Raw genomic sequence first — 13378 nt, forward strand, 5'->3', positions numbered from 1 at the left:
TATCTAACCAGTCAGGGCGTTCATGTTTAAGAAAAGTTTCCGATAACTGTGCCAATCTTGCTGATTGATAGTACCATAATAAGTTGGGTACCCCCAGACCCCCCTGTTCAGGTAAGTTATAGAGAGTGCGAGATGAAAGGCGTGGACCCTTATTGTTCCAAATAAACTTGATGATCTTTCCTTGAAAGGATTTTAGATGACTTTTAATTATCGGTATGGGTAATGATCTAAAAAGATACAAAAGCCTAGGGAGAAGAGTCATCTTAACCGAATTAATTCTACCAATCCAACCTATATTCTGAGTCCCCCAATCTCTCAAATCTTTCTCAAGTTTTCTATACATAGGTGGATAATTGGCCAAATACAAGTTTTGGATGTTGGGGGTCAAATATATACCTAGGTATTTGATATAAGAGGTGTCCCATTTGAATCCATAATTTTCCTTCAGTAGAGAAACCGTGGATTCAGAGAGAGAAACATTGAGGGCCCTAGACTTGGCCATATTTACAGTTAGACCTGAAACCAAAGAAAATTTGTCTAAAAGAGAATATAATTCCGGAAGGGATGTAACTGGTGTGGTCAAAAACAGTAAAAGGTCATCTGCAAACAAGGCACATTTATGCTCCATTTTGGCACATCTAACTCCCCTGATGTTTGTGTTTTCACGAATGGCTATAGCCAAGGATTCCATAACTATTGCAAACACCAGGGGAGACAGAGGACAACCCTGCCTAGTACCCCTATGAATCTCAATAGGTTCCGAAAAAATACCCTGAAAGCGTATATTAGCTTTAGGGTGAGAGTAAAGTGCAGATAAGACTCCAAGAAATTTCGTGCCAAACCCCCAACGTTTCATCACTTCTAACATGAATGGCCATGATACTGAGTCAAATGCTTTCTGTAGATCAATAGAAAGAAGCATTCCCCTTTGATTAGAATCACCAGTCCAACCCGAGTTCAAAATAGAGATCAGATCCACAGCCCTCCTAACCTGATCAGGACCTTGCCTTCCAGCTATGAAGCCTACTTGATCTTTACTAACATACTGGCCAATGAAAGAGGACATTCTATTGGCCATTACCTTAGTGAGTATCTTAAGATCGTTGTTTATGAGGGATATAGGTCTATAGTTTTCCACCAGGCTATGGTCTTTTTCTGGCTTTGGGATAACCGAAATATAAGCTAAATTAAGTTGCCTGCCTATGGGAACTCCATCGGTCATGTGATTGAAAAATTTAACCATATAGGGTGTTAAAATGCTCGAATATGTTTTATAATAAGCACTTGAAAACCCATCAGGTCCCGGGGCTTTATCTAATTTCAGGTTTTTAATTACTAACAACACTTCTTCAGCTGATATGGGAGATTCCATCATTTCTCTATGTATTTCAGTCAATTGAGGTAGGTTCAAATTGTCTAGAAAATCATCCATTCCCTCTGAAGAAGAATCATCAGTGGATGCATAAAGCTTAGAAAAAAAATCATGAAAGGCCTCCATTATCTTCCTAGGATTCAGGGTAAGAGAACCATCAGTCATCCTTATTTTAGGGAGAGATCGTGATTGAAATCTGGGAGAGAGTTTATGAGCTAGCATCGGGCCTATTTTATCTTTAAATTTATAGAAATTAGCTCCAGTCCATTTCATATCTTCCCCAGCTTTAGTGGTAAGTATCAAGTTTAGGGCTGATCTAGCTGCATCAAGTGCCTGAGTAGGAAAGTTAAGAGGATCAGATTTATGTTTTTTACGGAGCTCTATATAGTTGTTTTCCAGCTTCCTTATGTCTATGTTTCTTTGTTTCTTAAGGCCAGCGGCTACTTGTATGATTTTGCCTCTGATAGAAGCCTTGTGGGCAGCCCACAGAGTTTCAGGGGACACATCTCCTGTATCATTATGCTTAAAGTATTCTAGAAGAGATTGCTCAATATCCTTCATTAGGGCAGGGTCCTTCAAAATAGACTTATTTAGTGTCCAATGAGACACTTTAGGAGAAGTGTCTTCTCTCCTCAGTGACAATAGAACCATCGAGTGATCTGACCAAGAAACATCAACTATGTGAGACTTAATGGCAGCTGGGACGTGATGGTTAGAGATTAATATATGATCTATACGTGAATAAGAATGGTGAGGGCTAGAATAGTGGGTATAGTCCTTAATTTTGGGGTTCAACTCCCTCCAGATGTCAGTTAATCTAGACTGATGTAGAATACGTGCTACTTGTAAACTAAGTTTAGTCGGTCTGACGATTCCATTGGCAGAAGGTTTGGATTTATCCAATCCCGTGTCAAAAGCTAGATTAGAGTCTCCACCCATAAGAATGATCCCCTCCATAAATGGTCGGAGGGTGTCAAGCATCTGAGAGAAAAACTTTTTCTGACCTCTGTTAGGAGCATAATAAGAGATAAATGTGTATAGTCTGCCATCAAGGGTACCTTGTATCAATAGAAACCTACCTTCCGGATCTCCAAATTCTTTAGTCAGGTTAAAGTTACAATACCTAGAAAACAAAATGGCCACACCCTTAGTTTTGTTTTCTGCTTTAGCTAGGTAAAACAATGGAAAGTGGGCATGCATAAAGGAAGGGTTGTATCGTCTAGGAAAGTGGGTTTCTTGAAGGAAAACCACATCTACACGGAGAGATTTGTATACTTGAAAGGCTTTGCGCCTCTTAACAGGAGAATTCAACCCCTGAGTGTTGTGAGTAACAACACTAAGGGGTTTAGATACATCATTCGATCCAGCCATAAGTCTTTTCTACATCTATGAACATGCGGGACCGTACAGATATCATCAATAGTCTCGCAAATACGAACAATGGCAGGCAGGCTGAAGAAACGAAGAGAGTATGAAGAAGAAAGAAAAAAAAGTGAAAAGGAGAGATAAAAAGAGAAAAATAAAAAAACATATGGCACAATAAACTATTAGATCGTGCAAGGTCAATTCGTGACCCAGAATGGGGGAAGAGAATGATTCTCCTTCCCTCATTCAAACAAGAAATTTTTGTATAGTCCCAGAAAAGGACTATATTCTTACCCATTGGGTCGACAAAGTGTCGACACAAGAGGTAAGTTGAGGTTCAATACCTCACCGTCGTCAGTTGCCGACAGATTAAACATTACACCTTAAAACAAGTTTAAGATAAAAGGCAAGTGAATCATAGGATGGCCCAAAAACAGTAGGAGAATAATCTAAAGAAAAACGGCATTAAACTAGACATGTAAACCCGGAATCTTCTTTGTTTTTAAAAAGCATCCGGGATAAAAATTCATCTGAATTAAAGATTAAGAGATACGTCCTGGATAAGTCTATTCAATATCAGGGTGCTTGGTCCCCTCCAATTTTCCTGTACTTGACCTTGTTCCAAGGATTTTGAGTCGGACTAGTAGGTGTGTTCCTCTTGGCAGATGGAAGTTGAGGCGGATTAGTGTCCATGACAGGATCAAGAGATATAATTTTCAGATCATACAGAAGTCGTTCACCCTCTTGGAAATTATGTATTATATGGTTTCTACCATTATAATTGAATTTTAAGGCGAAGGGGAAAGCCCATTTATACTTGATGTTTTTGTTGATGAGGGCAGACAATAACGGTTTCATTGCTCTTCTTTTCTGAATGGTATATGGTGAAATGTCAGAAAATATTTGTATATTAGTACCTTGGTATTGAAGATTCTCCTGTTGTCTGGACCGTTTCATAATGTCTTCTTTGGTGGAGAAATAATGAGGCTTGACCACCACATCTCTGGGCAAACCATCTCTTCTCATTGGACCTAATGATCTATGAGCCCTATCAATTTCCAATTTTATATCAGGTGCAGATGGAAGGAGGATTCTCATAATGTCTCGTATTGCTGAATGAACGTCCATAATGGACTCAGGAAGACCCCTAACCCTGAAGTTTTCTCTTCTTGACCTGTTTTCCAAATCGTCAATCTTAGTTTGAGCAGCCTCCAGTTGTTCTTGTAGGAAATGGATATGATCATCATGTTGTTCAGTTTTAGAGACGTTAGTGTCCAATTTATGCTCAACTGAGTCTATCCTGTTGCCAAGACATTGGAAGTCTGCCCTAATATCTTTAGTAATTTTCTCAGCCGTGTGAGCTAAACCCCTTTCCAGCATTTCAGAGATCCTGTTATAGAGATCAGCAACATTGAAAGAAACTTCTGGAGCATTTTCAACGTTAGTAGTTACTTGTATAGGGTCATGTGATGGAGAAACCATAGGAATCCCATGATCAGCCATTATAGGTGTTATACCCTCCCTTACTACAGATGAAAATAAAGCTGAAGATGTAGTAGAACTTAAGGTAGGAGGTGATGAGGAGGGTGTCACATGAGACGAGAAATGTTCAGTAAACTTAGGATCCACCACAGGTACCTGAGGACTTGTATGAGGAGGGGTGTCCATATCAAAAAGACTCTCCTTGATAATTGAGTTCTTATTTTTTTTGCCCTGTTTCCCCTTCATATAAAATAAGTGTTATAGTGAATTCTTATCAGCAGGGGTAGAGTTGTTCTATATCGTAAAATCAACAGTTCACTCCTATATCAGCTCCTATAGGCATAACAGTCTTATAACCACCATCTTACAGTGGGTATTGCTTATGTGAACTGACCAGGTCCAGATTTGAGCCTTTACAGTAAGTATTGTGAAAAGATCAGCATCATAAAAATGTCTCAAATTACGTATCATGCAGGTGTCATATTAGTGGATAGGTCTGCAGCTATCTTCGACTAACATCGGACGGTGAGTAGGAACCCCTCAGTAAGTTTCCATTGCAGGAATAATCATAGGATAATCCGATATTGTATAACACAGGCCCTGGGGACCGTATCGAGTTGGTAACCAATCTCTGACTACTGTGATTAGTCTATTATTGCAGTCAGGTATCCAGTGTACAAAAAATTACCTCAGTGTAGAGAAGGAATTAATATAATAAAAATTCCAAATAGTGTGATATAATGGATTATTTAGGTTGCAAGATGTTACGGTGAACTGGGGATAAAATCCATCTACACTCTATCAGATCCTCGCAGTAGTTTTGCAGGATAATGGTCACAAGTCACCACACACTGAGTTTTAGTCACTGAGGTGGATTATAAGAGAAAAGTGTTTAATTTCAGCAGTTTTCGCCTCAGAAAAGCAGTTACACTTTTTTTTTTTTTGAAGTCTGTGGTAATATACTTGTAGGCCACAAGATGGCGGCGTTGCCTCCGCAGTTTAAATATATATCAAGTCTGTGTTAATAAACTTGCAGGCCACAAGATGGCGGTGTCACCTCCGCAATTGAATTGCTTATGAATTCTGTGGTAATATACTTACAGTCTACAAGATGGCGGTGTCACCTCTGCAGTTTAGTTATAAAATCTTTCCAAGGTATTTCATCCAATTCTGAGGTGATAATTTGACACCCCACAGGGTGTAAGGATCACTGTCACAGTTTTAGCTTTCAATCCACATAACGATCGGAAGCTGTGTTCGTTTAGCCCGCTGTCACAGTACTTTAGATCGAGGGGTATAATGTTTACTGGGCCCCAAAATGGCGGCAGGTCTCCAGGTTAAAGATCTGCTCCCGGACCTAATAACCGCTTCAAATCGCCGCTCAAGCTTATGTCTCTGGGCCACCACGTAGATCGCTACCTTCTTCATGATTATATGGCTGTCTCCAACCCTAATGTATTTTTTTGCTTTTTCTCAGCTTTCATTTGAACTACAGGAGAGGGGACATCTTCCTATGGGGACCCCTGTTCTAGTAATAGCTGTCTAAAGGCATATTTTACATATATACTATACTATACTATACTGGGCCCCCAGATTGAACGGAAGAACCCGGTAAAGATGCCTGTAAAAGTAATCCAGTGGCTATATTAAAAAAGTGAATTGGCTGTTGAAAAAAACAGTATCAGGATTATGACTGTAGCTGCAATCAAAAATCCCAGTTTAACCACTTCCACCTATTGCTGTATATAAAAGGGATGGGAAGTGTATTACAGGATTTTTTTTATTATTGTGTATTCTGCTAATTAGAACTCTGTACTATATGAAGGAGTTTAGTAGCTTCAATCGATACCATAGAACGGTGAAGATATAGGATATTGGATTTGGATGTAATATTTTATTGTGGATGATCTGTTGTCTCCACAGTGTCTGTATGTTGGGAGGAATCTGTCAGATCTTCAGGGCTCTCTTCTGACAAATACAGTTGTGTTTGTATTGACAGTCATCCTTATCAAATCCAGAATCTGCTTCCCACCATACACAGTCTCCTGAGTATTCCTCTGATATCTGTAACCTGGGTAATAAATAACAATGAGGAGTTATGAGGATCTTTTGTTTTCTGGATGAACAACATTCATATTCTCAGTGTAGATGAAGAGTCACTTACAGGCTGGTATCATAGTGCCCACCGTCCACCCATCTCCATCCATCTCCATCTCTGTACAGACCCATCCAGAACTTTATATCTGTTTGTTGGTTGATGGATCTGTTTATAAACTCCTGGAAGAAGAGAACATCATCAGTCACAATTAGGGTTGCCACCTTTCCTCCAAGCCAAACCACTTTAGCGGCACAAGGCAATTTTTATATTTTTTTGCAGTAAACACTATAGGATTATAAAAGACCTGGGACATATTTGTGTGCCCCAAGGAGAGTAGTAATACGGTGAACAGTGGGTGTGGCCATATTGCTCTTGCTGACATCATCACCCCACTCTTCAGTGATTATATTATCACAACTACTTTGTGCATTCAGGTGGCTTATACCGCGTTTTTTTGTTTTTTTTTTTAAGGACAAATTGGCTTTCATTTGGTGGTAAATGGTAATGGATATCTCATGATGTTCTTTCATTATCAAGGGAAAACTGGCCCAAAATAGTAAAAAAAAAAAATGTTTTTTTTTATTTTTATTTAACTGTTAATTTCTTGCTACTACCATAACCTACAACCTAAGAACAAGGTAAGGTGGCCCGCCCCTTACCTATATAAGAAATGCCAAATGGAGGAGCCCACAGTAGGCAGATGGCCTCTGTGTCGGGGAGAGCATGTTTTTTTTTTTTTTTTTTGGGTGCGGCGTGATTGACGATTGATCTACATCGGGGGACACTTTTTTATTATTTTTTATAAAGGATTTGTCAAAAAATGATTTTATTACATTTGGACACTTTTTTAGTGAATGGGTAACCCATACTCATTCACACAGGGGGGGGGGGGGCCTGGATCTGGGAGCCCTTTGTTAAAGGATAAGTCCCCCGCTCGCAGACCCCCCACAACCACTGGCCACGGTTGTGGGGATGAGGCCCTTGTATCACACTTCCAGGGGAAGATCGCCGCAATCTTGTACGGCAAACTACGCAATGTCCGGCCCTCCACTTCCCCCCCTACACGGCCCTCTGGGAGACACACAGGTCCGCGCATGCACCTTAGTAAGGATGCCCACGCCTCCACCACCCAGAGCTGAGGGACGGGTCGGGTTCGGGTGCTGACATCATGGGCTCCCTGGACAGGTCAGTGTCCTTATATTAAAAGTCAGCAGCTGCACTATTTTTATTTGCTGCCTTTTAAAAAAAATTACCCAGGCGGAAATCTGCTTTAAACCCTGCCTTTGCCCTTCATCCCTGCCTTGGTGTTGTCTCCATGTGCACCTAGGGTTGCTTGCTACCTCATCTCTTTAAGCCCAAACACATATTAATTACACAGGTTCTGTGGCTGATTAAGGTTGTAATTAAACTCACTTGGTGTCTTATCTGCATTTAATTAGCCTCAGAGACTGTGTAATTCATATGTTATAGGGTTTAATCACTAGTCAACCAGCCGCTGCAATTTTACGGCGGCAGGTCGGCTCGGCTGCGCGAAATCACGTATTATTACGTCATTTCGCATTTCCCCTAGTCAATCCCACCTCCCCTTCAGTTAGAACACACCTAGGGAACATAATAAACCCCTTCCTCGCCCCCTAGTGTTAACCCCCTGCCCTGCCAGTGCATTTTCACAGTAATCAATGCATTTTTATATCACTGATCGCTGAAAAAATGCCAATGGTCCCAAAAATTTGTCTAGAGTGTCCGAAGTGTCCGCCATAATGTCGCAGTACCGATAAAAATTGCAGATCGCCGCCATTACTAGTAAAAATAAAATATTAAAACTACCTCCTATTTTGTAGACGCTATAACTTTTGCGCAAACCAATCAATAAACTCTTATTGCGATTTTTCTTAACTAAAAATATGTAGAAGAATACGTATCGCCCTAAACTGAGGAAAAAAATATATTTTTTATATATTTTTGTGGGATATTTATTACAGTACAGTAAAAAATATTCATTTATTTTTTTTTAATTGTCACTCTATTTTTGTTTATAGCGAAAAAAAATTAAACCGCAGAGGAGATCAAATACCACCAAAAGAAAACTCTATTTATGGGAAAAAAAAGGACGCCAATTTTGTTTGGAAGCCACGACCGCGCAATTGTCTGTTAAAGCGACACAGTGCCGAATCGCAAAAAGTGGCCCGGGCATTGACCAGCAAAATGGTCCGGGGCTGAAGTCGTTAAAGAGATGAGGTGGCAACCCTATGTGCACCTGACCTGTGTTCCTGCATCTTGTATCCTGATCCTGATCCTAGACTCAGATACCGATTCTGCAACCTGATCCCTTCCCACCTGCTCTCTCCGTCTCCTGTTACCCTCTCCCTGTCCTGTCTGGCTCCCAGCTCCCTCTGCTTGATCTCCCGTGTATGACCCTGTCTCTGTTACCACTACGCTTTGCTTATCCTGTTTCCTGTATATATTTGGTTTGGGCAGTTCATTGTGTGTCACTATTTGATTGGTTATCTGGTTTGTTTTACACAGTTCTGGTATATATGAGGTGTGTTTACATTTATGTTATTCACTTATTTTTAAATAAATTATATTATTTTATTTTACACTTTACTTATGCCTGGTATTCTCTGCGGCAGTCTACATATTTCTGGTTACACCTGTTCCTGACATCAACTCTCATGCCGTGTACACACATTCCTATGGAATAAAATACAATGGAATTTTCCATCGGAATTCCGATGAAGCTGACTTCCATCAATCTTGCCTACACACTAATAGCTAGATTCAGGATGGCGAGCGCATACTTGCGGCGGCGTAGCTTAAGGCATTTAGGCTACGCCGCCGTAAGTTAGCGAGGCAAGTACATGATTCACAATGTACTTGCCTGCTAAGTTACGGGGGCGTAGCCTAAAGCGGGCGGGCGTAAGGGCGCCTAATTCAAATTTGGCTGAAGGGGCGTGTTTTATGTTAATTACGCTTGACCTGACGTTTTTTTGAATCTGCGCATGCGCCGTGCGCCTACATTTCCCAGTGTGCATTGCGGCTAAGTCCACCGCACGGGCCTATTGATTTCGACGTGGACGTAAACGACGTAAATCCCTATTCACGGACGACTTACGCAAACGACATAAAATTTTCGAATTTCGAAGCGGGAACGGCGGCCATACTTAACATTACTATTCCATCTATTTGATGGAATAACTTTAGGCCGCTAATGCGTTACGTAAACGGCGTATCTGTACTGCGTCGGCCGGGCGTACGTTCGTGAATAGGCGGATGTACTGATTTACATATTCTACGCCGACCACAATGGAAGCGCCACCTAGCGGTCAGCCTAAAAATTACACTTTAGGATACGAGGGTGTAAGACACTTACGCCGCACGTATCTTAGCCTAATTTAAGCGGGCGCACATTCAGACTTAGGCTGGCGTATCTACTGATACGCCAGCCTAAGTCTCTCTGAATCTGGCTATATCAGACTAAATTCCAACCGTCCAAAACGCAGTGACGTAAAACACTACGACGAGGCAAGAAAAATGAAGTTCAATGCTTCTGAGCATGCGTCGACTTGATTCTGAGCATGCGTTGATTTTTCTCTGATGGAATTCCACACAGACGATCAGAATTTCCTATCGTTTTTTTCCATCGGAAAAATGTAAAATATGTTCTATTTTTTTACACCGATTAAAAATAGTCCGATAGGACCCACACAAGATCTTTTTTTCTGATTAAAAAAAGTCCATCAGACTTTTTTCATCGAAAAAAAAACGATCGTGTGTACACGGCATAAGTCTGAGATCTTATCGATCAGACTGATCACTCAGCTCTTGGTCTTTTCAGGGCAGAGAGAAGTAACTGCCAGACATCGCTCTCCATTCTGCTCTTCCAGCATTCACTGGAGCACTGGGCAGGTGAGGGGGGCAGGCGCAGCTGCCTCCGGCTCTCAGCCAATGCATTGAGAGGTGGAGCCAACTGCCAATAAGGTAAACAGGTGGATCCTGACAATATTATTGGGATCCTTCCAGATCCTGGAGTCACTCTGCTTAGTCAGCTGAAAACACTGAAAAAGCTCGCTATTAGATGATTCTGGGTCACAGGAGAGTAAGGTAAGTGCACTCCTGTGACTCAAAAGAGAAGTATTCAAAGTATTACTAAACTCAGGACCCTGCATTCACGGGATACACAGCACACAGAACAGTTCTCATCAGCAGTATATAGCAGTCTTGTGACGTCTGTAATGCCGCGTACACACAGTCTTTTTTCGGAATGAAAAAAAATGAAATTTTTAAAAACGTCATTAAAAATGATCGTGTGTGGGCTTCACATCGTTTTTCGGCTTTTTAAAATGTCGTTTTTGGGTTGTAAAAAATGATCGTGTGTGGGCTAAAACGACGTTTTAAACCCGCACATGCTCAGAAGCGAGTTATGAGACGGGAGCGCTCGTTCTGGTAAAACTACCGTTCATAATGAAGTAAGCACATTCATCACACTGTAACAGACAAAAAAGCGTGAATCGTCTTTTACTAACACGGAATCAGCTAAAAGCAGCCCAAAGGCGAATAGAACTTCCCCTTTAGAGTGCCGTTGTACGTGTTGTACGTCACCGCGCTTTGTTCATCATTTTTTTTAAACGATGGTGTGTGGGCAACATAGTTTTTAATGATGAAGTTGGAAAAACGTTGTTTTTTGGACATGCTGAAAAATGACGTTTTTTTTTTTCATGCCGAAAAACGACCGTGTGTACGCGGCATCAGTGTCTGGTTAAAGCTTGTAGGAGGAGTTTGCATTCTACTCTGACTGTCCTGTGAGGCTGCAGGATCCCATACCCTTTTGTCTGGACAGTGCTTATTGGCACTGTGCTGATCACATGCACATTCCCAAGAAAAAACTCTCTAGCAATACATACCAAACTGAGCATGTGCAGAGTGACTCCAAAGGCTCTGTACTATCAGGAGATGGATTGGGGACAGTGGAAGAAGGGAGAGGATCAGAGAAGACAGGATAAAACAGCTTTTTTAAACAATGCAGAGGTTTAACCCCTTGGTTTCATAGTGAGTATAACAAGTATGCTTTACTGCATATACAGACTGATTACACTGGCCCAGATTCAAGAAGCACTTGCGCCCGCGCAACCATAGGTTACGCAGCGCAAGTGCTTACTTAAGTGTTTCACTTCAGGAACCTTGTTACACCGACTGCAGGCTAAAATCTGCGCGGCATAAGGCTCTTATGCCTCGCAGATTTTAGGCTGCATTCTTGCGGGGGCCGCTAGGGGGCACTCCCATTGTGTATCAGCATGTAGTATGCAAATAGCATACTACCACTGATTCACAAGCTTGCGCGGGCCCCGCGCAAGCCAGGTACGGAGTTTCCGTACGGCTACTTTTAGCGCAAGGCTGCCCCTTCTAATAGTAGGGGCAGCCAATGCTAAAGTATAGCCGGCCTTCCCGCGCTGTGAAATTTGAATTTCACGGCGTTTGCGTAAGTGAAACGTGAATGGCGCTGGACGCCATTCAAGTTCACTTAGAAGCAAATGACGTCCTTGCGACGTCATTTGCCGCAATGCACGTCGGGAAAGTTTCCCGACGGAGCATGCGCTGTACGCTCGGCGCGGGAGCGCGCCTAATTTAAATGATTCCCGCCCCCAGCGGGATCATTTAACTTGCGCGCGCTTACGCCGGGCAAATTTGCCGGCGCGCCCTCGCAATTCACGGAGCTACTGCTCCGTGAATCGAGGGCAGCGCAAAATATTTGCGGGGGCGCAGGGCAAAATCGTTGCCCTGTTCCCCCGCAAATATCGCGCAATTCTACTTGAATCTGGGCCACTGTTTAATTTGTTTTACAATAGTTTTTTTTTTTTTTTACACAAAGACAACAAAACGATCAGTATAATTCCACCGTGGCTGGGTCTAAATCAATCAAGAGCTCACTACCATACCTGTTGTTCCCGGTCCTCTATGACCAGTAGATGAGCTCCCATCTCTTCACACACTTCCCGACTCTCATCCCATGTTCTGTATTCTCTGACAGATGAAAAGTAATAACAGTTCTCTCTGTGCCGCAACCAACCATCAGGACAAAGTGTACATCCTAGAAGAAAATGTTTTTATTGCCTTTAAATTTGTATAAATAAACCATGTCCTTAAAACTCAGTTGCCTTAGCCAAACAATTAGACAAGTGCAGTTTGTTTCTTTCCAAATTGAAATTCAGACAACTTTTTCATTATACAATAGTAACAAATTTAAACAAATCCAAGATTTTGGACGAGATTCAAATTTGAATAAGTTTAAAAAAAAATTCAAATTGAATTTAAAGGGGAGTTCCAGCCATTTGTATGTTTATTAAAAGTCAGCAGCAACAAAAAGTGTAGCTGCTGGCTTTTAATAAACAGGCACTTACCTGCTCCAGCGACGCGCCGGCCGGGGCTCCGCTCCTCTCCCCCCCTCCCCGGCCGGCGTCTTCATTCTCAGTGTGGGCACCCGGCCGTGACAGCTTTCGGCTTCATGACCGGGCACCCACTGCGCATGCGCGACCGGCGCGGCCCGGCGCCGCGCCGTGTAATTGGCCAGGAAATCGCCTAGGACCTGTGACGTGTCTTGGCGATTGCCTACAGCAGCCCCTTCCTGAAGGCGATTAAGCTTAGTCGCCTACAGGAAGGAGGAAGTGGGACAGGAAGTCCCACTCTTCCTGAAGCCCCCACTCCCCCCCCAAAAAAATTACATGCCAAATGTGGCATGTAAGGGGGAGAGGAGTGGGTTAAGAGGAAGTTCCAAATTTGGGTGGAACTCCTCTTTAAGTTTCTGAAGATAAAAAAATAGACTAGAAAAAATAGAATAGAATAGAATATAAAATAAAGGAATAGAACAGAATAGAATAAAAAAAATTGAATAGAATAAAATAGAAAGAATATAACCATCTTCTAAAATTGGAATTTCAAATAGAATAAATGTTAATACAATAGAATATAATATAAAAAGAAAAGAATAGAATAGAAAAATAGAATAGAAAAGAAGGAATATATCCTTCTCCCGAAATTCAGATTCAAATAGAATAAATTCAAAA

The 13378-nt window shown here is 41.7% G+C and overlaps 1 protein-coding gene across 1 annotated transcript in view; it reads right to left on the reverse strand.

Moving 5' to 3' along the window:
* Positions 1-6166: 6166 nt before the first annotated feature.
* The window catches only part of LOC120910363 (C-type lectin domain family 7 member A-like), a 38445-nt gene continuing 31233 nt past the window's right edge, over positions 6167-13378 (reverse strand). The window contains exons 5-7 of the mRNA XM_040322122.1: positions 12254-12405; positions 6384-6496; positions 6167-6290 (exon numbers count right to left, since the gene is read on the reverse strand). Coding sequence (XP_040178056.1) covers positions 6167-6290; positions 6384-6496; positions 12254-12405 — 389 coding nt within the window. The remainder of the gene's footprint in view (positions 6291-6383; positions 6497-12253; positions 12406-13378) is intronic.

Source organism: Rana temporaria, chromosome 8 (genome assembly GCF_905171775.1).
Source record: "Rana temporaria chromosome 8, aRanTem1.1, whole genome shotgun sequence".
Taxonomy (NCBI): Eukaryota; Metazoa; Chordata; class Amphibia; order Anura; family Ranidae; genus Rana; species Rana temporaria.